This window comes from Arvicanthis niloticus, chromosome 2 (assembly GCF_011762505.2).
Source record: "Arvicanthis niloticus isolate mArvNil1 chromosome 2, mArvNil1.pat.X, whole genome shotgun sequence".
NCBI lineage: Eukaryota > Metazoa > Chordata > Mammalia > Rodentia > Muridae > Arvicanthis > Arvicanthis niloticus.
This window is the reverse complement of record NC_047659.1, coordinates 4,777,195-4,799,040: the sequence shown is the minus strand read 5'-3', so window position 1 is coordinate 4,799,040 and position 21,846 is coordinate 4,777,195. Positions and strand designations below refer to the sequence as shown.

Sequence of the window (21,846 nt, the reverse complement as noted above, 5' to 3'; positions counted from 1 at the left end):
GGTAAATTTGCTTTAGTTGGGAGTGGGGAGTGAGGAAAGGTAAAAAAAACAGTATTTATCAAGATAAACACTACCACTGAACTACCTGCAGTCCTGTCTTTTTAAATAACAGTCTTATCAGAGCTGGAGAGATGGCTCAGCTATTAAGAGCACTGGCTGCTCTTCCAGAGATTTTGAATTCAACTCCCAGCAACCACATGGTGGCTTGCAACATCTGTAATGGGATCTGATGACCTCTTCTGGTGTGTCTGAAGATAATATGTACTAGTGTATTCACATACAGAGAGAGAGAGAGAGAGAAGAGAAGAGAGAGAGAGGAGAGAGGAGAGAGGAGAGAGGAGAGAGGAGAGAGGAGAGAGGAGAGAGGAGAGAGGAGAGAGGAGAGAGGAGAGAGGAGAGAGGAGAGAGGAGAGAGGAGAGAGGAGAGGAGAGGAGAGAGGAGAGAGGAGAGAAGAGAGACGAGAGGCTGTTTTCAGACTGGGTCTCAGCTAGTCTTGAACTCTCAATATCTACCAAATCTTTAAAAAATTCTGACTCAGTGACTGAGGCAGCTATATTTGTCCTTTGCTTGCATTTAAGAAATATACTTCAAAGCTAGGATTAAAGGCGTGTGCCACCACTGCCAGGCCTCTTCAAAGCATTTCTTAAGATGCTAGCTATGGAATGTCATCTCTGCATGCCTTACTTCGAAATTAACATAAATATGCAAACTTTGAGGTTATTTTAAAACACCCCCCCCCCAAAGAAAAACACCAAGGAGTTTCAAAGCTGATACACCCTAGGGGTGAATTGGCCCACTCACAAAGATGCCAGCACAGCAGCCCTGTTCAGAGGAGCCCATCATACCTGCTAGGGGTAGAACTGACAGGCAGACAAGTAGAAAGTCACTTGGCTGGAACCAAGGCTAGAAACACAGCTCTTCACCAAACGAAAGGTGAAAATCTTTAAGGCATTGGGCCATGGAGCAACATTCTCTTGTGGGGAGGAGGGAGGCTCATGAACTCCAAAAAGAAACTAGTTCCAATTAGCTGAAAGCTACAGGATTCATAAGACTCCTCCCTAAAATTGCGCAATTGCTAGGGAGAGGCCAGGAGAGATGGCTCAAGGTTCAAGAGCACTAGGGCTCTTCCAGAACCCATAAGGCCACTCACATCCATCTAGAATTCCTGTCGCAAAGGATCAGACACCCTCTCCTGGCCTCTGCAGCCAACAGACACACATATGGGAATCATACAAACACAAAGCACTAGCATATATAAAGCAAATATTTTGGCTTGTCTAACAACTGGCTCTCCCGGAACTAGCTCTTTAGACGAAGCTGGCCCTGAACTGATATCCATGGGTCCCACACCTGGGATTAAATGTGTGCTACCACCATGTGACATGTTTTTAAAATGTGAAGCAGAGACTCTCACTAGTGCCTCCCAGTACCTCTAGGTGGCTTGGGGAGCTCCAGGGCTGTCACTCAGGCTGGGTAGGCTTGTTTATGATACTATCATCAAGTTGGATTTGAATAGAATTGTTACTTTGGTCAGACCTTAGTTCTCTAGTCTTAGTAAGTAGACTTTGGTTCATATCTGCACAGAAAAGGCCATAGCCTGTGCACACAGGGCGCCCAGCAGAAATCCATATAAAGCCTTCAGTTAGGGCAGCACTGCACGCTTGTGCTCAGTTGGAAAGGCACTTACTCTAAGGCACAGGACCCATGGCAGTGCACTCCAGAGATCTACACTAAGTCCTTCATCACAGGTAAATTAAGCAGATTCGGGAGCAGACAAGGCAGCTGAGTGGATAATGCGTTTCACACAGACATGAGCAGCAGTGTGGATACCAGCACTTGTGTAAATGCAGGGCAGGAGCAGCAGCCTGCCCGCCCTCCTAGCACTTACAGACTAGCACGGCTCCCAGATGTTGCCTGGCTAGATTAGCCAGATTGGAAAGCTTTGGGTTCAAGTAAAAGAGCTACTGAGGTGAAGCTGCAAAGCATCTACACACTCATGAACCACCACACATACATACGTACATTACCAAAAAGAAACGTAAATGGGGGGGGGGGGGGGTTTGCACCTGGAGAGATGGCTCAGCAGTTAAGAGCACTGACAGCTCTCCAGAGGTCCTGAGTTCAATTCCCAGCAACCACATGGTGGCTCATAGCCATCTGTAATGGGGTCTGATGAACTCTTCTAACAGCTAGTGTACTCACATGCATTTAAAAAAAAAAAAAAAAAAAAGGCTGTTTATCAGACTGGGTCTCATTACATAGCCCAGGCTGGTCTCGAACTCTCGATATCTAGTGTTGGGATTATAGGCATGCATGCATCACTTTGACTGACTGAAAACTTATTAAAAGAAAAAATTTCCCCCTTTGGTTATTTGAAACACGGTTTGTGTAATCCTGGCACTAGCTCTGCAGACAGGGCTGGTCTTGAACTTAAGACTCTGCCTCTGCCTCCTGCGTGCTGGAACTAAAGGTGTGTTCCTCCACTGCCTGCTCTGCTGAAGAAATTCTTATTAAGTGCCTGTCAGCAATGTGGCTTAACCCTGGTGAACTGGGTCCTATCCCAGGACCCACAAGGTAGGAGGTGGGAATGAATGTGAGGTTGTCCACACAAAATGAATCCTTTAAAAAAAAGAACTTATATGGAACAAAATTACAAGACATGAAAATCTTTATTTTTTAAAAAGAGAATGTATTTTTACATAAATCTACAACAGAGTTCAACTGTAGAAAAAATAAACTATACTTGGGGATACTGTGCTCAACATGGCAAGCAAGCGCCCTCCCTCAGGAGGGGGCTGCACACCAGGCCACAGCTGGAAGGACCTCAACACCCCTCCAGGAACCCCAGCAACATGCCCACAACATTGACCAGAACCCTGGCACATCTATCCAACAGACGCTAGGGGCCCCAGAACCTTGTCAGTGTGACAAGCCACCCTCTTTCTTTAACAACGGCTTCTTCGATGTGACAGCTCATGTGCACATCACCTCCCTCAGGAAAGGACAATGTATGTGGGTTCCTTTTCCAACACCTTTGGATTCTTATTGTGCCATGATGGAGTGGAGGAGGGGCTATCAGGCCCACAGCTGGGGACAGGCCACAGCAAAGGCAGAGTAGAGCAGCTACTGACCAGGGTGACCTAGCTTCAATACATTATCAGTGTTGGCCTCATAAGCTGCTGCAACCAAAGCAAACCCAGAATGTCCTTTCCGCCCGTGCCTGTCCCCAGCAGCCTCACCCACCCACCTGGACTCAGAACCTCTGCACTCTGCTCCATGCTAGGCCACCCTGGGTTTGCCAGCAGCAGTTGTGAAGATGCTGTGGTGCGGCTCTGAGCTTGGCCATCACTTCTTTCCAGTCCTAGTCACCTGAGGATCCATTTGGGGAAGGGGCTAAGAGAGGTTTGGTGGGTTTAGAGGCCAAGGCAGGAGGCTGTACCTGCTGGGGCAAGCACCAAATTGAACTCCTCCGTCCTGCACAGGTGACCCTGAGCCTCACACAGAATAAAGAGGTCCAGAACCTCACTACATGGTGCCTTTCCTTCCACTCTCTCAACTGAGGTTCTTCCTCTGGCAACACATAGTACCCACAGCAGCCACTGGGAAGAAGGCACAGCAAGGATCCATCCTCCCAGAGACCTTTCCAACTCCTGCCAGGAGGGAGGAGCTTTCTAAAAGCCAGGTGTGGAAGAGCTCTGGTCAGAACTCAGGGCCACACCCAGCCCATACCCACCTTTTATTACAGTGTTTGTAGCTTACTGATACCAGTGAGACAAGGAGACACTGCAACCACTGAGGTCAGTGTTGACCTATGAACTCCAAAAAAAAAAAAAAAAAAAAACAAAAACAAAAAAACAAAAAAAACAAAGGGACCTGACACGGATACAACTTAGAACCTTTCTGTGTTTCCAGAGTCATGGAAGCACAGCGGGTACTAGTAGAAGCAGGGAACTTGAACAAGCAGGCCAGGGCTGGAGGCAGGGAATGGGAGGAGGGCTGTAGGTTCTGTTCCAGTGTGTACACTGGCCAATACAATACCAAAAACAACAAGTACAGAGAAAAACAACCCATGAGGAGTTGAACTCACTCCTGTAATAAAAAATTAAAACTTTGTTGCCTCTGAGCACAGAACAGACCAGGGACTTCCTCAGGCAGAGACAGAATTGGCAAGAAATATCACAGTGGCTATCAAGACTCGGTAGTGTGCACTCCCCTGACCCGACATTTTCAGAGAGTAGGTGCACCAGGCCTGTCAACCCAGCCTGGTCCCATGCCTCTGGCCCACGTGTTTCTTGCCAGTCCGGGTGGCATCCTGAAGTCTCCCGTGGAGTCACTCAGCAGTCACTCTTCCACAGCTTGATGGTCTTGTCATTCTCTAACGCTGCCGAGGCAATGATGTTCTCTGTCGGGTGACAAGCCGTGGAAATCACAACATCTGGAAGCAGAGTTACAGGGTGCTTGCTACTGCAGGGTAAACAGCAGCAACACAGGCCCCACTGCCCTCGGGAGCACAGGGAATGCCACGGGACTTAGGGGGAGTGCTCAGAATGCCAGGAATAGTAACAAGCACCTTAGCCTTGCTCCGTTGGGCACAAAACACTTGGTGAGGACCCCAGGAGGGTTCTCATTCCTGTCTACATGGCCTCCTTACTGGTCTCAGGGCTGACTACACCCACTTGCCTACTAGTCATGAGGTTGTTCTACCTGAACAAGAGGTAACCATACACCTGGGCAAGGATACTGGCATTAATGAGATGGCATGTGAGGTCCATTAACTCTGCCTGCTCCCTGGTGCTCAGGTTCAACAGCAAGTATGACCAAGCCACTCCCAGCTGAAGACAACTGCTCTTACAGAAAAAGAGCCCTCCGCTCCTTAGGGCTGCAAAGGAGTACATGATATCCCTGCCCCTGACCCCTCAGAAAGTGGACAGGCAAGAACTAGAATGAGGTTAACTCCACAGCTGGACTCACTGAAGGCTGAGCTTTGCCCGGGAGATGGAAAACCAGCATCCCTGAAAGAGGCTGAGCCTCCAGGAAATGTGGGCTAGACAATCTCCATATTCACAGAGTCCTAGCGCTAGCAGCTGGCGGGGCCCCAGATATCGATGCCTAGTTTCTCCAGTGAGGAAAACAAGCTATACTCCCAGGAGGCTTGAGTCTAACTTAAGATCCAAAAGCCAACCAGGCCCAGGACCCTAGATAAGAGCCCTTGATACTGCTTCCAAGGCTGATCATACGACTTCTCAGGCCTGCAGGGCTAGGATGGCAAGGAGAACAGAGTAGCGACACCTGCTTGTGTGTCCTTAAACCCCAGAGACAAGCAAGCACCTCAGGGAACTGAGGGGCTCCCCTGGGTAGCTCCACCCACCTGTGTGGCCCACCTGCAATGACTGCCCACCTGTGTGACCCTGCAACTTCTGCACAATCTCCTTGGTCTGCAGATTCCATATATATACTAGGTTATCTTCAGAACCAGACACGATCCACTGCAGCAGCAGGCAGGCAGCAAGGACAGGCAAGAAAGACACCAGGTTATATGCTGAGTAGGTAGGACAGGCAAGCTGGCTGGCATCACTCTAATACCTATTCCCCCAATTTGGGGACATGCTAAATACCTCCCATGCCACCCTCAGTCAGTGGATCTATCCAGTCACCACCTGCTCTTACATCTTCAACCATATCCAAGTGCAAGATACCACAGCTCCATCCAAAACAGCAAGTGTGGTGTTCCATAGGCTTAGGGATGCTTCATAGAGACATAAAGCCTCCTGGGATGGGTGCCATTTCAGAGAGCCAGCAGGGGAACAGCAGCTCAGTGGAAACTCACCTTGCCTCCTGTCACAGAGAAGTTGGCAAATATGCAGTACTTCTCATTCTTGTGGCCAGTGTATGTCTTCAGACACTGAAAGGGTGGGTATACATTGTTAGCACCTGTGGTTGGCTTTCATTCCAGAGGATTCCAAATTCTGAGTACACATACATCTGACCACTACATGAACATATTCTGAAAATATTCTAGACAAACACAATGCCCAGACTGTGACCTGCAGACTAGTCATTCATAAAACATGTTGTTAAAGGGAGATGTACCATACTTGCTCATCAAAAGAAGATGGCTGAGTCTCTCCTGCTGCAACTCATGGGTCAGCCACACCACCCTCAATCTGTTACCTGGGGCTGGCATGCAGGCTAGACCAGCCACATGCCTGAAGCTCACCTTCCCCTTGCTGTAGTCCCAGAGCTTCAGTGTGCTGAAAGACAGAGAGTGGGAGTGAGGGGCAGGCCATCTTTGACATGCCACCATATCCCAACAATCATGAGTGTCGGGACAGAGGATCCTCTAGTTCACCCAGCCACTCCATGACACACAAAAGCAAACACAAGGACCCTAGTACTTGTAGCTCAGAGACAGGCTGAAGAAACAGATTGCTGGCTGTCTTCCCAAAACTAGTGGTTAGCCAGAAGCAGAATTTGGAAAACCATGTTGGCTCCAAAAACACCCAGTACAGATGCCACAGGAAGAAACTCATGCAGACCTTGGGGGAGGAGTGCGAGGCTAACCATGATAATGCCAATCAGGCGGCTCAAGGGCTGACTGGGCAAGATTCCTTGGAGACTTGTACAGTGAGCACCTAAGAGGGGGTAATCATGCATGGCAGTGAGATTCTGCCACATGAAGATGCTCAGAGATTGGGAACTGGCAGGAACAGGCTAGGCCTCATCCTTCTCATGTTAAAGATAACTAGAGTGGACAGTCCTCTCTTGAGCCCCTCAGTCCACAACCAGGAACAAGCTCTAATGCAGATGTAAAAGCTCAACTGGACAACTGGGAGAAGAAACAACACAACCGACAGGAGAGGAATTCCGCCAATGAAGGCTGTGAGCTCAATTCTCAGGGAACCAAAGCACTCACTTGTCCAAAGTTGCAGCCAGGATGTATTTGCCATTTGGAGAGAACTTCACGAAAGACACTGGAGGATTGTCATCATCTACAGAGAAGAAAAAAAAAGCTGACCCTTGGCAGAATCAAGATGCAAGTCAGCTCCCAGTTACCCATGTCGACTGTGTGAAGCCCCTGTCACCATCACTCTTGAAGGACACCAGAGAGCTTTGACATCCCATCACCTTCCCTGGACACTCATGTTCTGAGTCTTCACCCAGTGCCCTGCCAGTACAGGCCTCCACCACACATAAAGGAGGCCCAAAGCTCTCCAGCAACGCTGAACAACTGATCCCCTGAGGAAAGCTGCCTGACCTAGGGTGGTCTTATAAAACACCCTCCCCTTCTTCAGTCAAGCAAGCTCTCCTTTCTTGATGGCTGTGCAACCTAAAGAGCAGGTTGCTGACTTTAGCCTCCGCATTTGGCAAGCAGGGTACTGCTGAGGAGCCAGGCCTCCAACAAGCTGCCCACATAAAAGCTGCTTTTGAGGGCATAGGAATGTCATATCCTTCTGCACAATGGACCCCTGAGGGCTCTGCCCCTCGCCTGGGATAGGAGATTGTGTCCTGAGGTGAGCCTGCCTGGCCAGCCAAGGAAGCATACCAGGCCTTAAAGTGTGCATACAAAAGGCTGGTGTATCCTGACACACACATTACCACAGGGGGTTTGCAGGGGGCTCCGTTTCTTGTGACTGGTCACAAACACTGAAAGGGACATAAGAGAGTAAGGCCAGCTAGGCCACATAAAATCAGCTGACATGGAGCAATACCTGTACACCTTCCCAGGCCATCTCTGAAACAGAGGCCTGCAGAAATCACTGACCTGTGCCACACCTTTAATCCCACCCAGCATTCTGGGGCGAGGAGGTGAATTGAAGCAGATCTCAAGAGTTTGAGGCCAGCGTGGTCTACAGAGTACCAGACAGACAGGAATATAAAGAAAAACTGTCTCAACAGTCCCCCATCCCCTGCAAAAGAATGTCTAAACCTGAAGATATGAGAGAAGAGAAATAGACCTTGAGCCAAATAGGCCTGTCTACCTCATCTAAGCCTTAACTGCCCAATACCTGCACAAATCCAAAACCTGGCCACTCACCTGGCTGCCTACCACAGATCAGTTTAGCCAACAATAGATATAAAACAAAGCATCTACAAGTTTCAAACCCCAGGGCTGTGGAGATGGCTGGCTCATGCACTCACTGCACAGACTCCTAAAAGCTTTCTCTGTCCTCCACACGTGTGTTGCGGCACAGGCAGAAACATACACAAGAGACTGCTCTGAAAAATCAGTAAGCCCCAAGAGTGGACACAAGCAAGAAAAGCTTAAAAGCCATTATTCCAGGGTGACTGTGTCCCCAAACTTATGAAGACTATATCCACAGCTGCACGTGGCTTTTTTGGAGAGAACATCACACAGGTGATGGTTGAAGGGGTGAGGGGTGAGCATGTCATTAAGAGTTGGGCACAGAGGGGTTGGGGATTTAGCTCAGTGGTAGAGCGCTTGCCTAGCAAGTGCAAGGCCCTAGGTTTGGTCCTCAGCTCTGGAAGAAAAAAAAAAAAAGAGTTGGGCACAGAGAAACACAAGGGTGTACATGCCATCTGTAGGCCAGAGTGACATCAGAAGTCACCATACCCACACCATGATGCTGGCCCTAAACTCCAATAGAGAATGAGCTCCTGGTTTCTCTGCTAACTCAGGTATTCTATCCTAGCAACCTGGCAGGCCAGAATAGCTACACTAGTTTCCCTAATAGTCTAAAGAGGTAGCAACTTACCACAAAGGCCTATCTACCCCCAAAAGCCAAACTGGTAAAGAAGCAGGTCCTGCCAACTCTTACATTGCTCACCTAAAGCTCTGAACTCCAGCTTGACAGTAACACCCTCCCCACACCCCATCAGCCCACTCACCCGTGCTCTCAGACCTGTCCTGGCTCCAACACCCTGCCCACCTTGCAGTACACCCTAGTAGTGAACATGTATCCCCAACTCTAGGAAAGAAGGGATCACTGGCAGGCTGAGGCAAATAAACACAGATAGAGGCTGTAGGGCCCCAAAGAGCTATGGACACTACAGGCCAGGCCCTGTACCATTCTTCCAAGTAAGGTAATCAGGCTCTCCTCCAATGTAAAATATGGCAAGGACCAACTCCACATGAGCATGAGAGACGCGGGACAAGTTCCATGGGTCGCATTATTAGTCAGGAAGTAAATTACCATGAGTCTTGTAGAGTAAGGGGACCCAGGACAGAAAGAAAAGATGACTTTCTGAAAACAAATACTCTAGAAGGACCAGCAGGACATGGCAGCCACCCACTTCCACAACCCCCTACCAGATAGAACACTCACCAATGAGCGTCTTCAGACATTGGCCAGAGGCAGTGTCCCAGATTCGGCTGTCAGAAGGTAACATATGAGAAAGTCAATTGCTGGTGATTGCTGTCACCTATCCCACTGCGTTCTAGGAGGGCATTTCTCCCAATTGCCATAGTACTGCACTGCAAACTCCACCCACAGCTTTAACAATTACTCTGTCTCTAAAGACTGAGTGAGAACAACATGTGCACAGATGGGTGGACTTCACCTGAAGACACCTGTCCTCCACCTAGGATTACAGAGACCCTGTCTCTAAAGATAAAAGCCAGGGCTGGAGAGATGGCTCAGCAGTTAAGAGCACTGGCAGCTTTACCAGAGGTCCTGAGTTCAATTCCCAGCAACCACATGGTGGCTCAGAACCATCTGTAAAGGAATCCAACTCCCTCTTCTGGTGTGTCTAAAGAGTGTACTCACATACATAAAACTTAAAAGAAAGATAAAGCTGGATGGTAAGGTGCACCACTTTAATCCCAGCACTTAAAAGACAGAAACAGCTGGGCGGTGGTGGCACACGCCTTTAATCCCAGCACTTGGGACGAAGAGGCAGGCGGATTTCTAAGTTAGAGGCCAGCCTGGTCTACAGAGTGAGTTCCAGGACAGCCAGGACTACACAGAAAAACCCTGTCTCAAAAAACCAAAAAACAAAAGACAGAAACAAACAAATTCAAGGCCAGTCTGGTCTACAGAGGAAGTTCAAGGACAGCAAGGGGACACAGAGAATCCCTGTGTATGTGGGTTTTGGGGTGGGTGGGGGCAGCATAGCAAACAGCAACAAAAAAGCTCAGCAGTAAGTACTGGCCACATCTTTAATCCTAGCATCAGGAGGCAGATTGCTGTAAATATGAGGCCGGCCCTGGTCTACAAAGTGAGTTTCAGGACAGAGCTATGTTACACAGAGAAACCATCTCAAACAAACAAACAAACAAACGGATGCCTGTCCGCTCTATACATTTAAGAGCCACCAACTGCCAGTATGTTGTTAGGAGGGCAAAACTGTTACAAAATGAAGATATCCATTTACTGGCTATCCCTGTAGGTTTATAAGGGAGCATGTTCAGAAACTACCACCCTGAGGACATGTCAGGCTTTGACATGGTTCCAGCTACATGGTCTGTGATTTTTGCTGGCCACCCACACCCTTCTTCAGCAGTCGGAAGCAGGGACAGTAGCTCTTTGCTGTGTTTCTTCCCAAGCTGACCTCCCATGCCGTCACTATAACTGCAGCCTTCCCCAGGCCAGGCCCTGTACCATTCTTCCAAGTAAGGTAATCAGGCTCTCCTCCAAACAACCACATGACCCCAACCCCAGCCTCTCCACATCTCCTTCTTCCCCAGAGCTTCCACTCTTGGGACTAGCTGGTCTGATCCTTTCTCGCTCTCTGCTCAGTCCTCTTAGCACAAGCCCACTGACTCATTTATGCAGGCTCTATTTTACTTTTGATCCTCCTGCCTCAGCCTTAACTGTGTAAACGACCAGCAGAAGCTGCTGGGACTGGAATCCTGCGGGTTTTTTGTGGGTTTTTTTGTTTGTTTGTTTGGTTGGTTGGTTGGTTGGTTTGGCTTGGTTTTGGTTTTTTGAGACAGGGTTTCTCTGTGTAGCCCAGGCTGTCCTGGAACTGACTCTGTAGACCAGGCTGGCTTCAAACTCAGAAATCTGCCTGCCTCTGCCTCCTAAGTGCTGGGATTAAAGGTGTGCGCCACCACCGCCTGGCAATCCTGTAGGTTTTTAAAATTCACTTTTGTACAATATGCAAAATACTAAGGAACTGAAATCCCAAGTGCATTCTCCACACAGGCTCAGTGGCTGACAGTGACCTAACTCCATCGTGAACTCTGCAGGCTGTGTGCTCAGACAGTCTTGTTTTCCATGGCTCCTGCCCTCTCCTATCATAGCATATCCCTAGCACTTTACCATTACGAGATATTTCCTCATCCTAAATCCAGGTAAAAAGAGCAGCCACCATGAACCCTGGCAAATATGTAACCCTTCATGCTGGACAGCAGGTCCTGAGGGTCCAGAGAGGCTGGGCAGTCAAGCCTCAGAAGCTGTTCTGGCCGGTCGCTTACTGGCTGTTCTTATGCTCACCTTTACTTCCTAAGTGACAAGTGGGGATGGCAAGAATTGGATGCAGCAAGGGAAAAAGGACCACATAGACAACTTTTTAGGTTTTGTTCCTTTTAAATTTGTTCTTAGGTGTGAGTGCCTACGTTTGAATTTCAGAGCTACAAAATGTGACTATCACTGATTTGATGTTAAGATTCCAGGACCCCAAGAGTATTCTATTCATTACTTCCTGTATCTTCAGGTTGGCCTGCCTCCAGCAAACATCTTCAGGGTCCACTTAGGAAGAGGGGACAAATGCAGTGTCCTGCTACAGTCTTCCAGTCCTCTGTGAACTCAGGGCACCCACCCCTCTACTGCTCATCTTGCTCATCTTTGGTCTTAATTTTTAGCTCTTCCTTCTCAAAGCATGCCTTACATAACTGTTTTCTGTTTCTTTCCAGTCCACCATTTTTCTGTCTTCCTTTCGAGTGTACTTCTATCTGGGGTCTCTTGGGCCGCTCTGCCTAGGGACAATGAAAGCACACTAACACATCGGGCTAGCCCAACTGAAATAAGCTTTAATGGACAAAAAGTTTGTGCCACCCCCAAGAAGAGAAAGAAAATGTTTAGCTCCTATCACTCAGTGCTCTCTGTATGTGGCCAGGAAATAAATGTTGCCAATTGGCTAAGTGCCAGCCCAGTCAGACCCTGTGCAGTCAGATGGCAGAACTCCAGCTGAGCAATTCCAACAAGGTTCAGCTGCACCTGCAGCAGCACAGAAATAAATGTAATTCAAGTCACCTTCTCTTTGTTATGTCTAGGTTTTCCTTTTTGCCTTTTGGTCACAGTGCTGCCTGGGGCCTAGAAGTTTCTAGTTCCTTTGGTTTGCTCTAGGCCATTCTTCTCTGTTCTGACTTTCAAATAAATTCTGAGGATTTTGCTGCAGATATCACTTACCTGCCCTGCTCAAACACTTCATTTTAGGTATATTTTAATAGCACCCAAGCAAAGTCTTTTTAACCTCAAGTCAGGGCCCTGAGTAAGGGTATTCAGCCAGTCCATCAACCCTGCCACACACCAACACTGTGCTTCACTCACCTACTACATTACTTACCTTGCTTTACGCCCTTTATCAACACAGAACATCAACACACACTCAGTTATGAGGTCTCCAAGCTCAGAGTGCAAGTAGCACTGTACTCCCAGGCCTGCCTCTTGTGACCTACACTCTCCCTTGTCTTCTACCCAGCAGTCACATCTACAACCATCCACTGCTAAAAGCTCTGCAGAGGCCACGCCTCTGGCTTCTTCTCTCTTCCACACGAGATCTGGTGGGTGGACCTGCCCAGGATTCACGGGATCTGTGGACAGCACCACTGCACTTACCACAAAGGCTCAGCCCTTTAACTCACTTTCTACAACTTGGAAAGGGTACACTTGGGCATGTAAGCAGCTCACTGCTCTCACTCTGCCCTGGGTGGCCTCACCTATCATCCACCATTTCTACCAGCTCCTTCTTAGCTTTTCATCCCCAAAACTCTGTACCAGGTCTATCAATAACCCGCAACCAGTGGAGCACAGGTTTCTGGAAGATGAGGCACACGTCCCCTCTTTTTGCTGCACCACAGAGCTGGAACAGCACATGAAAAAGACTATCACTTACCAGAGGCCATCATAGCTACTGGAAACGATCAATGACCCATCACGGTTGAAATGAACCTACAAATCAGAGCAGGAAGAAAAGCTGATTTCTAACCAGTAGTGTCTCTGGATCCCGAGGGCATCCTGCCCACAGTGCTCACCACGATTCTCTTTGAGCGCCTGACAACCTAAAAAGCTAATACAATTTGGGGAGTGGGGGACACCTTCTCTTTCTCACCAGCAAAAAGCAAGAGCTCAAAGTCAGGAGAGACACACAGTTTTCTAGAATGGTTCACAGGTGCTCTGTGCTCACTCATCAGCCTGAGTGACAGCAATGAGACCCAGGCCACCATAAACTGTGTCTCAGAAGAGATGCTCAGGCCACTATCCAAATTTCACTGCGATTCCCTGGAGCCCTTCAGGTAACTCCAGGCCCTCAAAACTTACTATTTTCAGTGCTGTCTTACTTTTTGGGGGGAAAGGATAATGTAGTTATGGTTACTTCTGAATCTACTATGCAGCTATAGCTTCTAACTCCTAATCTTCCTGCCTCTGCAGAAGTACTGGAGTTATAAGCATGTAATACCAGGCCTGTGTTTTATACAATAATGAAGATGGAATTCAAGGACTGGTGCATGCTGGGCAAGCACTCTACCTATGCCAGATACTGGGTCACATTCCAACCCTGCTGAAATCTTAGTGCCAGGAACTGAGTCTACCTACCACATTTCTATAACTCTGACTCCCAACTTTGTGGCCCAAGATACACTTTTACAAATGAACTCTCAATGCATGGTATGGTGACAACCTTGAGAAATGTTCCAGCTTTAGCTTCTTGGGCTCACAGGCATGTAAGAAACTTACAAGCAGCCTTCAGGTTCCAGGGACTCTGCCATCATAGACCTGATGGGTCAGCCTGGTTTCTAAAGCACTGGAGTGAGCAGTCACTTTCTCCTGTTGACAAGTGTATGCCTGATCCTGAACAGCCACTCAGCCACAACTGTCAGTCACTTAGAGCTCCTTTTAGGTCAAGGCAATACAACTATCCACATTTATGTTTTTAATGTACAAAACAAATTCTTACTAAGACATAATAGGGTAAGGGGGTCAACGTGGGCACCTGACTTTTCCATGCAGCCAAAGTGCAGGTAGCACCTTGGCGAAACAAGCAAGCAAGCCCACAGGGTACTCAGACCCATCCTGGACTAGTTAATAGGACTCTGTTGGGGATGAGGCACAGTAAACAGTTTAAGGGGACATTGATACAATGACAACTCAAAGGCCAAGGCTATAGCTAGGGAGAGAGTATATGAAGGGGCTTCAATTAAGGCTGGGCATTAATTTTGAGGCATTAGGTCATCAACTTGACACAAACCTACACATATTTGCAAGAGAAAATCTTTTTTTTTTTTTTTTGGTTTTTCGAGACAGGGTTTCTCTGTGTAGCCCTGGCTGTCCTGGAGCTCACTCTGTAGACCAGGCTAGCCTCGAACTCAGAAATCCGCCTGTGTCTGCCTCCCAAGTGCTGGGATTAAAGGCGTGCACCACCATTGCTTGGCTGCAAGAGGAAATCTTAATTGAGAACATGTCTCTGTTAAGACTGGACTGTAGCAATCTGCAAGGTGTTTCCTTGATTCATGAATGATACATAGCTTCAACTGTTAGTGATACCACCTTTAGGCAGGTGGTCCCAGAATGTATAAAAAATTAAGATGACCAAGGCACGAATAAGACAGTAAACAATGTTCCTCCAGGGCTTCTGTTCCAGCTCCTGTCTCCAGGTTCTTGTCCTAATTTCCTTCAATGATGTAACTGTGGTGTGAAAGTATAAAATGAAAAATCTTAAAAAAAAAAAAATCTGTTGGGCAGGAGTGGGGCACACCTGTAGTTCCAGCACTCAGGAGTCAGAGTGTGGTGGTTTGAATGAAAATAGGACCCATAGGCCCATAGGGAGTGGCACTATTAGGAGGTATGATCTTGCTGAAGAAGCGTGTCTGGGAGGGGTGACTCTGAGGTTTCAGAAGCTCCAGCCAGGCCCTGTGTCACTCTCTTCCTGCTGCTGCTGATCTGGATGTAGAATTCTCAGCTCCTTCTCCAGCATCATGTCTGCCACCATGGCATCATGTTTCCACCATGATGATAATGGACTAAACCACTCAATTAAATGTTTTCCTTTATAAGAGTTCCTGTAGTTATGGTGTCTCTTCACAACAATAAAAACTCAAGACACAGAGGCAGACAGAGCTCTATGAGTTCAAATCGAGACTGGTCTACACACTGAGTTCTAGGACAGCCAATCTTTTTCTTCTTGTACTGTCTAGTTTTATGTCCCCTTGGGTTCTATAAGCCAGTAAGCAGCACTCACTTTTTTCTGAGACAAGGTTTCTCTGTGTAGTAGCCCAGGTTGTCCTAGAGCTTACCCTGTAGATCAGACCTCCCCTGCCTCTCTTATCAGTCTTGCTTCCAGGTTTCAGCCCTGCTTGAGTTCCTGTTCTGACTTCCTTCAGTGATAAGACTACAACATGGAAATGTAAGGAAAATAAACCCTTTCTCTCTAACTTGTTTTTGGTCTTGGTGCTTCATCATAGCCATAATAACAAACTTAAGACACTCCAAGTTGCTTCTGGTCACTGTAATCTATCAGAAAAATACAAGCCCTAGGATCCCAACACACTCATAAAAGCTAATCTACACAAAATTCTCATGGCTCCCTATTCTCCCAGACAGTCACCCCCATTCTGAAAAAAGCCCATTCCTTTTGAAATCTCCCTTGAAAATCCTGTCATCTACCTCCCAGCCCACAAAATGTCCCATGGTGCTCCCCACTACACCCACCCACAATAGCACACAGGGCCAAGAGATATTTTGGCCTCCGGTCATTCGGCTGCTACATGTGAACAAATCAAGTTAACCCATCTAGAGGAACTTAGCTGAGCATGTTAGGAGGACTTACGGCTGAGACTGGGTCGGAATGAGCAGGCAGAGTCTTGAGGCACTTCCCTGTCTTCACGTCCCATATCCTCACACTTTCATCAAACTAAAGGTGAGACAGGACATTAAAGTGACTCTACAGGAACAGGAGCAGCAACAGTGTGATCTCTGAGACCCAGAACCTGTCCCCACCTAGAAGCCAAACTGCCCACCCCAACCAAGCACAAAAATATGACACTATAAACATCAACCCTAGAGGAGAAACCCAGGCACTTACAGACCCTGAGACGATGAGGTTGGACTGGGGGTTGAAGTTGCAGCAGAAGACGTAGTTACTGTGGCCCTTTAGGGTCTTCAGACACTTTCCCTAGAGCACACATAGCACACCAAAGCCTGTGACTTCCAGGGCCTAGATCCCCAGATACAAGCTTCTACACATCTCAAGACCTACCGGAGACCAGCCATCCACACAGCCAACTCATCTCAACTATGGGCACTCCCTGGAAGACCAGTGTCACTTACGGAACTCACGTCCCAAATCTTCAAAGTTTTATCATCAGAGGCAGACACAAGGAGGTTAGAATCTGATGACCAAGCTACATCAGATATTCCCTTGGGAAGGAAAAAACAGCTGGTTACCACCTTGTGGGACAAGTCCAAACGACCAGTAAAAGATCAGCCCTACCAATTTATACACCACGCTGTCAGGAAATCTGGCCAGTGTTAGCACCACAAAACACCTGGCCCAGAACAAAAGGCCACTACATTCAGTTCTGCCAAACTTCTTAGACTCACTCACCTGTGGAGGCTCAAAGTGCTTGTGCTTGCACTAAAAATACGAGGAGACCAGGTGTGATAGTGCAAGCCCGATGCTTCAGCAGGAAGACTGCAGTTGCAGACCAACCTGGACTACTTACTTAGTAAGACCCTGTAGCCACTAGACTCAAAAACAACCCTGACAGGCCACTCAGTGAACACCTTTAATCCCTGCAGTAGAGTTGGAAGCAAAGGCAGCCAGAGCTCCAAGTTGAAGGCCAGCTTGAGTAAGTCCCAGGACAGACAGGGCACCCAGCCACCCTGCTCAACACCTAGTCCACTTCATAGGAAACCTACCAGTTTGTGACCAGATATAGTTTTCTCGAACTTTCCATCATATGCTCCCCAAATTTTAATGAGTTTATCAGCAGCTAAAAGGAATGAAAGAGAGCTGGGGTCAGAGAAGGCTGTGGCTGTGCATTCCCCTAAAGTAAGGCCTGGGTTGCTCAATGTGTGGACACACAGAGGTACACCCCTCACTGCAGAGGGGCAATAGCATATGAACAGGCAATTACTTCAGTTCCATACAAGCACGCTGAATGCTAACCACCCAGAGACCACTAACAAGTAACACAGTGAATGCAGTCTCCTCATCCTCCCTCCTCCAACAAAGCTCAGACTGCCTCTCCACCAGCCAAAGCACTGAAGCATACTCACATGAACTTGCCAGCCACTCCCCATTGGGGCTGAACTTCACAGAGGACACAGCTTTTGTGTGGCCAGCCAGGGTGAACTTCAGGGCATAGTTTGGCTTAACAGGTGTGGGCTGTGGGAAAAAGTACAGATTAGCCAGAAGCAACTACCACCACCCAAACAACTCACTTGATGGCCCAAAGTGTAATCAAGCACTAGCTGGTTCCAAACCCATACACAAGAACTTACTACAACCTCATCTAATGCCACCCTTCAAACTGTCAGAGTGAGCCTATCACTTCTCTTCAAAGCCCGTATTTTCCCTCGAGTCCCCACCTTACTTAGCACACCAAGAATTTGCATTTTTTTTTTTTTTTGGTATGGTGGTGCATGTATTTAATCCCAGCACATGGAAGGGAGAGGGAGGCAGAGACAGGTAAATCTATATAAGTTCAATACTAGCCTGGTCTACATGTTGAGTTCCTCGCCAATCAGGACTATAGGGAGACCCTGCCTCAAAACAAACTACTTTTTGATACCCCACCCCCACCCTCACCTTAGCTCTGGGATCCCGGATGTGGCACCTAGCTGCTCTGTGTAACCACTGCTGTGTGATCAGAAACTCACTGGGCAGAGAAGCCTAATGAAATAGCATCCCTGAGAAGCATCTCTCCAGCCTGTCTACCGCAGTGGTCCCGGTGGGCCATACCTTGCTCTGTGTGGCTGATGAGGAAGGAGTGGGCTGTGCTCTTGCAGCCTCTGTCTCTGGCTTCTTCTCCTCTGTGGCCATGGCTCTGAAGCCCACAGGGCAGGACACCGTCAAGGGGGAGTCACAATGGAAGAGGCTGTCAGCTAAACAGTACTCTATAGTATGGGCCTATAAACAAATCCTCTCTTTAACAAAGCTTGTTGGAGAAATGGTTCAGTAGTTAGGCTCACCAAATGCTGTTCCACAAGACCTAAGCTTGATTCCCACTTGTGGGCTTACAACTATTTTTGAGTCCAGCTCAGAGGATCTGCCATCCTCTTCTGGCCTCTGTAGGGACTGCATGCACATGGTACACAAACTTATATGTAGAGGGAGAAAACCAAAGTAAAATAAAATTTGCCTGGTGTGGTGGCGCAGGCCTTTAATTCCAGCACTTTGGAGGCAGAGGCAGGTGGATCTGTAAGTCTGAAGCCATTCTGGTCTACAGAGTGAATTCCAGAACAGCCAGGGCTACACAGAGAAACTCTGTCTCAAAACAACAAAAAGGTTCTTGGGACTGAGATGTAGCAACTCATGGAAGAGTATTCACCTAACATGCATAAGACACCCCCTCAATAAAAAACAATGATTCTGGGGCTGGAGAGATGGCTCTACCAGAGGTCCTGAGTTCAATTCCCAGTAAGCACATCTGTAATGGGATCTGATGCCCTCTTCTGGTGTCTGAAGACAGCTAGCTATCCTGTACTCACAAACGTAAAATAAATAAATCTTTAAAAAATAAAAAGACTCCCAAGAAAAAGGATCAAAAGGAGAAAAACACCACCACATTGAACCCTGCAACAAATAAACTGCCCCAACCAAGCTGGGGATAAGTGTTACACCCTCTCAAGGCTGAGTGTGATGGCCTGCTCTTGACTCCTCTATGAGACCTGACCTTCAACGCTTCCCACTGCAGGATACAGATGTGCTGAAGAATGTGAGCTTTGTTCCAAAGCATCCTCGACACAGTCTTTAAAAGGCCTTTTAACACAAACAACAGGCCAAGTGACAGGAGGTAGACCTTCTGTGCACAAGTTTGGGAACTTACCCAAATTTTAAAATACACCCAAAGAATTTGACAAAACACAGTGGCCTCCACCTCAGCAGCCTGTAACCCACAGGCTGCAAAATACCTTCTACAATGCTAAGAGCTCACAGAGCTCAAGGACTCAGTGCACGGAGTACTATAAAAAGAGCTGTAAGAGTAAAGCAGAGTGGCCACTGCCCCCGTATGAAACCTCAGGAGGAGCAGCATGAAGAACAGCAGCGAAACTGCAAACCAGATGAAGCTGCAAAGCTGAGGGAAAGTAGTTATTCCAGTCAGCTGGACAGACTCATCCCAAACACCCGTGCAACTGCTATAGTTTACTGCAGTTTACAGTAGGTCTCAGCACCTGAATGCAGCGCAGAAACACACCACGTGACTGGGAAATGAGTACTCCTCTAACGGAGAGTCATTCAACCATCACTGCTCATGGATTCCTCAGCCATCAATGTAAGAACAATCATGATGTAAAGTATACCTTTGAGATGAAACTGAAACCCCACACAGACCTCACGTAAGTCTATGATGAGAGGACACAATAGAGAACAATGTTGCCGGGCAGTGGTGGCGCACGCCTTTAATCCCAGCACTTGGGAGGCAGAGGCAGGTGGATTTCTGAGTTTGAGGCCAGCCTAGTCTACAGAGTGAGTTCCAGGACAGCCAGGGCTACAGAGAGAAACCCTGTCTCACAAACAAACAAACAAGAGAGAGAGAGAGAACAATGTCTCAAAGTCTTCAATCCTAGAGGATGAACAGTAACATCACCCACCACACAGGGCACAGGTGCAACCAAGCTGTTTTACCTGCAGCCAGCTCCATCAAGGTCAAATCCTGCTGTAGCTCAAGCCCAGGGGCAAGGATGGACTAGGGTAGGTCCCACAGGTCTCTCCACAAAACAAATCCCTTGTGCCCAAGAAATACCAGCTGCTTAGTGCTTTTAGCTTTTTGGAGACAGGGTCTTGCTATATGCACCAGTATTTAAAAACCTGTCTCAACCTTAGTATGGTTGGTGTAACAGGCTTAACTCAACTACCAGGCCTGACCTGGAGCTTATTCTTCATGCAACTATTGCCATGAGTTCCCATAGTGACCACTTTTGTGGACCATACAGGTAGCAAGAGGAGCCAAGAAGACTTAAGTAACGAAAAGGGCTAGGAAGTCGCCTTCAAGGACTATCTCATCTCCCTACTCCAGAGAAACAGAAGGCCAACGGGGTAAAGCAGATCCCTTGGGTGGGAAGTCTCTAGGAACTAAGCAGCTTCCTTTAGTATATAAAAAGACTCACCAAGATGCGGGGAGGATGACCTTGCAAACAAGCACACCAACACCCAACCCTTTATAAACTAGGTCTTTCTGGAAGCCAAATATTAACATATGAAGACACTGGTTGTAGCACCAGCACTAAGGTAAGGACGCAGAGCTCTAATGGAGGGGGCGGAGTTCAAGGCCCCAAAGAACCAACCAAAAAACAGGACAAAAAAGGGAAAAGAAAGAACATCAACATTAGCCAGTCATTCACAGTATAAATGTGAAGCCAGCACCAACCTAAAACCGTCTCAAAGGAAACCACCACTTTCCAATTCCACTGGGTAGGTGGTGTTTTAAGGTCACAGGAAAGCAGGACTTGGGTAGGCCAGCTCTGGGAGGGAGGTGTGTTACGCAGGATCCTCAGCAGGTGGTTTGGAGCTGGCCTCCACTGCCCACAAAGGAGGCAGTTAACTGGCAGCCATAGCCGCAGGTTTACACTAGAGTCTGACCATGGAAGGCCAGCAGCCATCAGTCTCCCTCCAATCAAATGCAGATTCCTGGTTAGCACCCTAGACACTGAGTACACAAGTACGGGAAGTCAGAATGGTTCGGTCACTCAGGTGAGTGCAGTAGGTAACCTAACAAAGAGCTCCAACCCATCCACTCTGGGCTCCTGGATACGTAGGTCCTAGTAGCCTTGGCTTCACACCGGTTGTGCTGGCATCACGAGAGGTGCCAAGTGGCCAAAAAACCCTGCGAGATGCTTGCTGGCTGGGTGTCCCCGATGGGAGACAGTGAACGTCCCAAGGACGCTAGCCTGAGGTGTGAGCCTCGAGGAGCTCGCAGGACTAAGGGTCTAGGGCCGTAGGAGGGGCTACAGTGGAAGTAGCAGGCCGTGGCGGCCAAAAGGGGCGGCGAGGCCGGGGCGCGGCCGCAAATGCGGCGCCGGGCCCGGCCCGAAGGCCACGAAACACGTGCGGCGCTGTGGATCCCGGAGCCCGAAGGCCCACGTGGCCGCCGCCCGTCTCGTGCCCGCAGGACCGGGTCACTCGCTTACCTGCCGGGGCCGCGGCGGCGGGGCCGGGCGCTCTGGCGTCGCGTCGACTAGCCGTGCGCGCGAGAGCAGACGAGCTGGTGGACCAGGCGGCAGCGGCGCCGGAGGCGGGAGGGATTGCGCGTGCGTGAGGGGCGGGGCAACGGGCGGCGACGAGGGTCAGAAAAAGTAGAGGAGGCGGAGCGCCTTAAAGGGCCCACCTGTGTTTCTACCTTCCTATTTGACTGCTGCTGGTATCCAGTAACTGCAGACCGTAGCTCTCTGTAGTTAAAGATAGGTGAGCAAGTACTTATGTGTCTCTCCTGTTATTCCAGGCTGTGTCGCCAAGCTGATAGTTACAGCTTGCCTGTCCTGACCTGTGCCTACGCTGGACTC

General features: G+C 48.5%; 1 protein-coding gene across 2 annotated transcripts; it reads right to left on the bottom strand.

Moving 5' to 3' along the window:
• Positions 1-2,651: 2,651 nt before the first annotated feature.
• Positions 2,652-21,608, bottom strand: Wdr5 (WD repeat domain 5). Of its 2 annotated transcripts, none has more exons than XM_034495736.2 (14): positions 21,475-21,608; positions 18,086-18,170; positions 17,401-17,509; positions 17,041-17,114; positions 16,450-16,539; positions 16,205-16,294; positions 15,950-16,033; positions 13,019-13,074; positions 9,286-9,332; positions 6,915-6,990; positions 6,219-6,252; positions 5,829-5,903; positions 5,400-5,487; positions 2,652-4,436 (listed from the first exon to the last, which is right to left on the bottom strand). In XM_034495736.2, exons 2-14 carry the CDS (start codon positions 18,164-18,166, stop codon positions 4,336-4,338), a joined length of 1,005 nt encoding a protein of 334 aa, XP_034351627.1. In that variant the 5' UTR covers positions 18,167-18,170; positions 21,475-21,608; the 3' UTR covers positions 2,652-4,335. The 2 variants fall into 2 exon arrangements, with proteins under 2 accessions (XP_034351627.1, XP_034351626.1); XM_034495735.2 differs by having other exon boundaries at positions 18,086-18,253; positions 21,475-21,604.
• Between the last annotated feature and the right edge of the window lie 238 nt (positions 21,609-21,846).

Bases quoted from the DNA above. Each gene is read 5' to 3' on its own strand.
- Wdr5 (XM_034495736.2), bottom strand. From the start codon at position 18,166: ATGGCCACAGAGGAGAAGAAGCCAGAGACAGAGGCTGCAAGAGCACAG. The intron at 6,991-9,285 runs GTGAGTGTTCTA...TCTTCTCTGTAG, and splicing joins ATGTCTGAAGACGCTCATTG to ATGATGACAATCCTCCAGTG. The intron at 5,904-6,218 runs GTGAGCTTCAGG...CCACCCTTTCAG, and splicing joins GGGACTACAGCAAGGGGAAG to TGTCTGAAGACATACACTGG.